The 4,472-nt window shown below is 47.5% G+C and overlaps 1 protein-coding gene across 1 annotated transcript in view; it reads left to right on the forward strand.

Moving 5' to 3' along the window:
• ECHDC1 (ethylmalonyl-CoA decarboxylase 1) overlaps positions 1-4,472 on the forward strand; it is a 76,315-nt gene that overhangs the window by 19,838 nt on the left and 52,005 nt on the right. Inside the window, exon 2 of the mRNA XM_019520311.1 lies at positions 1,476-1,615. Within this exon, the coding sequence (XP_019375856.1) occupies positions 1,476-1,615 (140 nt within the window). The remainder of the gene's footprint in view (positions 1-1,475; positions 1,616-4,472) is intronic.

The raw sequence follows: 4,472 nt of genomic DNA on the forward strand, positions 1-4,472 counted from the left end.
CTCCCCGCCTGCCCGCTACTCCATTCCACATTGGGAGTTTTGTTGAGTTGTTGCAAAAGGGGGGGGGGGCAGGAAGTACAAACCTGGGCTGTGACAGCTGATCAAAACTCCATGTGGCCACTGGGCCTAAATAATTGCCAGACCCTGTTCTAGGCCCTCTGAGCATGCATACTATATCAAGTACCTCGTTTGCTGAATATAGGTGCCACTCTGCCTTGTATCAAGGTCATGATAGAGCGTAGGTAGAACAAGGCATCTGGCTATTCTATGTATGTGTGGAAACCTAAGTTTAGGCATCTAGTGAGTTTTCAGCAGCAAGTTTGGCTGCCTAGTGGATTTAGTTACATGCTAAGATTTATTTTTATTTTTTTTGTGGGGCGGGGGGTGGGGGTTGGCTGCTTGAACAAGAATATTCCGCATCTCTTTTTGTGATTAAAGCAACTATCTAGGTATTTAGGGTGCCTGTAGATGTACCTGGAGGCTGCTTTGATGCACTGCAATTACAGCATTTTGGATCAGACTTGATTAATTGAGTCTTCTGAGACGTGCTAATTAGCATGCTCCAGCCTGTTGCTGCATCTCGTGTCCCATCACTTCAAATAGCGGCGGGGGTACTTTAATTAAAGCTTATTCAGTGATCTTTATTTAAAGTGCCCCCACTGCCATTTTGACATGCAGGGATGCTGGTACATGAGGTGCTGTGGGGGCTTTAATTAGAGCATCTCTTGGAGCCCTTGCCTCCACCCCTGGAGCACATGTAAAAATGCCCTTAGTTTACTGATCTGTATGGGGCACCCGGTCTTTTGTTCAAGTTAATTTTAGACAAAGAGGAGCCAACTTACCAAAATTTTAGACAACAAAATTAGCAAAATAGTGAACATTTTGCACAAGTTCTAAGACTTTTAGAAGGTTATACCCAGAGATCCATGACTGGTAATCTTGTAAGTTGTCTCACTGAAGCTGCTACTTAAAAGTTAAACATGTATTTAAGGGCTTGGGTGGATTGGGTCCTGTGAACTTGGATCCAATGGGAATGTCTCCACTTACCTTCATGCCGCTCCCAAGAGTGCCATTGAGCAGCATGCCTCACTCATTCACTGTCAATGTGTATGGTGCCAAAATGAGGCAACGCAGGGGGGTAAGCCTGGTCTTAGGCTCTTTGCCTCAGATATGTTTATTCATGCACCCTTAGGGCTGATCTAAGGTGGCACCATTGCCTCCTTTTTGGAAGTCAGCGTGCATTAAAGTGGGACATTTTTTGTGGCAGCCATTCTGGACATGGCACGAAGGTAATGTGGAAATGCCCAATTAGTTTAGGTGTCATTTTATTTTTTTACGTGTCCTAAGCATATTGTTTTGTTAGTTCCCTGAGGATAAAAACTGTTTTTGGTGGTGAAAAATATAAATATAGGACATGATAGTAAGATGGAAGGATCCTTTGTTGACCTGTTTGTGCTTTTTGCTCTTTGTGACAGGCACTATGATGCTTGAACTTCAGGAGAAGGTAACTGAGTTGGAAAATTGGAAGGAGGGGAAAGGCCTTATCATCCATGGTGCAGAAAATACTTTTTGTTCTGGGTCTGATTTGAATATTGTCAAGGCAGTAAGCCTGCAGGTGAGCAATGATAAAGCTTGCATTCCAGGAGGAAAAGGTGCTTCACAATGTTTTTGTTGTAATTATTTATATTTTTTGTATTCTCTTTTTTGTGTTTTATAATGCAGAATATGCTGCTTGCATTTCAGAAATAATTACTCCAGTGGTGACATAATTTATTTATAATTCATAATGTTAACTACATATTCTTTATACTTGTTCTTTTCCTTTCAAAAATACGATTTCAGGCCCTTTGAGAAGGGCCTGAAATCACGTTACCTCATAATGGTTACTTCACCGTTATGAAGTAACGGTTTTAAAAAGACCTGAATGAATTTGTTTTTTTCTTTAACAGCCATTAAGGATAATTGTTCTTCACATAATCCATTTATAATCAAAGTACCACAGATAGAAGGAGCGGAGGGAAGAGTGCTGTTACCAAAAATATTATTTATTTTTAATTGCTGACATTGCATTAAGCACTTCATAAATTCGTAGTTTCATAGTTTCATAGTTTCTAGGGTCGGAAGGGACCTGAGCAGATCATCTAGTCCAACCCCCTGCCATGGCAGGAAGAGCACTGGGGTCAAATGACCCCAATAAGGTGGTCATCCAGCCTCCTCTTAAAAACCCCCAGGGTGGGAGCCTGCACCACCTCACATGAAAGCTGGTTCCAGACCCTAGCCACCCTGACCGTGAAGTAGCGCCTCCTGATGTCCAACTTAAACCTTCCCTCCGCCAGCTTGTGACCATTGTTCCTGGTCACTCCTTGCGGCGCTCGGGGGAACAGGGACTCCCCCAGCGCCTGCTGATCCCCCCTAACCAGTTTATAACAGGCCACAAGATCCCCCCTCAGCCTTCTCTTTTGAAGGCTGAACAGGTTCAGGTCCCACAACCTTTCCTCATAGGACCTACCCTGCTGTCCCTTGATCATACGAGTGGCCCTCCTCTGGACCCTCTCCATGCTGTCCACATCCCTCTTAAAGTGCGGCGCCCAGAACTGGACGCAGTACTCCAGCTGCGGCCTGACCAGTGCCGCATAGAGGGGGAGGATCACCTCCTTGGACCTGCTCGAGATGCATCTGTGGATGCACGACAAGGTGCAGTTGGCCTTCCTAGCCGCCTCCCCACATTGCCGACTCATGTTCATCTTGGAGTCAATAATGACTCCCAGATCCTTTTCCACCTCCGTGCTGACAAGAGGGGAGTTCCCCAGCCTGTATGTATGGTGCCGATTGTTCCTCCCCAGGTGCATCACCTTACACTTGTCTGTGTTAAACCCCATCCTGTTCTCCTCCGCCCATCCTTGTAACCTGTCTAGGTCCAACTGTAGCCTGTTGCTCCCCTCTATTGTGCCCACATCCCCCCACATCTTAGTGTCATCAGCAAACTTGAACAGGGTGCTTTGCACCCCCTCATCCAAATCACTGATGAAGATGTTGAACAGGGCGGGCCCAAGGACCGAGCCCTGTGGGACCCCACTTCCCACGTCCTTCCAGGTCGAGAAGGACCCATCCACTACCACCCTCTGGGTGCGACTCTCTAACCAGTTGGCGACCCATTGGACTGTATGGGTGTCTACGCCACAGTCCCCCAGCTTCCTAATGAGAATGGGGTGAGAGACAGTATCAAAAGCCTTCCTGAAGTCTAGGAAAACTATATCCACTGCCACCCCTGCATCCAATGATTTAGTGACCTGGTCGTAAAAGGCCACCAGGTTGGTCTGACAGGACCTGCCACTGATGAACCCGTGCTGGTTGCCCCTGAGCATGCAGTTCCCTGCTGGCCCCTCCTGGATGTGTGCCAGAATAATTTTCTCGAACAGCTTGCCCAGGATCGAGGTAAGGCTGACTGGCCTGTAGTTCCCCGGGTCCTCTTTCCTCCCCTTTTTGAAGATGGGAACCACGTTGGCCCTCTTCCAGTCCTCCGGCACCTCTCCAGAGCACCACGAGTGTTCATAAAGCCGTGCCAGGGGACTTGCAATGACCCCAGCCAGTTCCTTCAGGACTCTAGGGTGAAGATCATCTGGGCCGGCTGACTTAAAAACGTCCAGCCCCTCCAGAAGCTCCCTAACTAAATCCTCACTCACTCTAGGCCCAGGTGAGCCTCCCCCGGGGCCCAAAGGGGGCCCAGCAGGGAGGTGGCAGTTCTGGTCCTTACTGAGGAAGACAGAGGCAAAGAAGTTATTAAATATGTTGGCTTTGTCGTCTGGCGTGACAACCAGATTCCCCGTCTTGTCCTGCAAGGGCCCCACATTTCCTGGGGCCTTCTTTCTACTCCCTATGTATTTAAAAAAGGACTTCTTGTTGTCCTTAATCTGGGAAGCCAGCCCCTGTTCCATCTCTGCCTTGGCCTTCCTAACCATCCCCCTACATCCCCGAGCACCTGCTGAATAGTCCTCCTTAGTGATGACCCCTCCTTTCCATTGGGAGTAAGCCTCCTTTTTGGCAAGGAGACATTCCCGGATGTTTTTAGTGAGCCATGGAGGCTCACTAAAATTGGAGAAGTAGGCACAGTCCCTGTCCCACAGAAAAGCCTAGAGTCTGATTTTTGCAGTCAAATCCACATAGACAGACTTGTGCATATGCACATACGCGCATTAACTTCTTTAGGGCTTTAGATGCAGGGGCAGGGCCTAATGGGATAAAACAGAATGGTACACAGAATGGAGGACCCAGAGGATGACTGTAGCATACCAGATGTTTTATTTTAATTTTACATTTTTAAAGACATATGTGACATCCCTATTTCTGAGAGTAGAACTGGGTTTCATAGTTTCATAGTTGTAGGGTCGGAAGGGACCTGAGCAGATCATCAAGTTCGACCCCCTGCCATGGCAGGAAAGAGTACTGGGGTCAAACGACCCCAGCAAGGTGTT

The sequence above is a fragment of the Gavialis gangeticus genome, unplaced genomic scaffold, assembly GCF_001723915.1.
Source record: "Gavialis gangeticus isolate Ggan-Ray unplaced genomic scaffold, GavGan_comp1, whole genome shotgun sequence".
NCBI lineage: Eukaryota > Metazoa > Chordata > Crocodylia > Gavialidae > Gavialis > Gavialis gangeticus.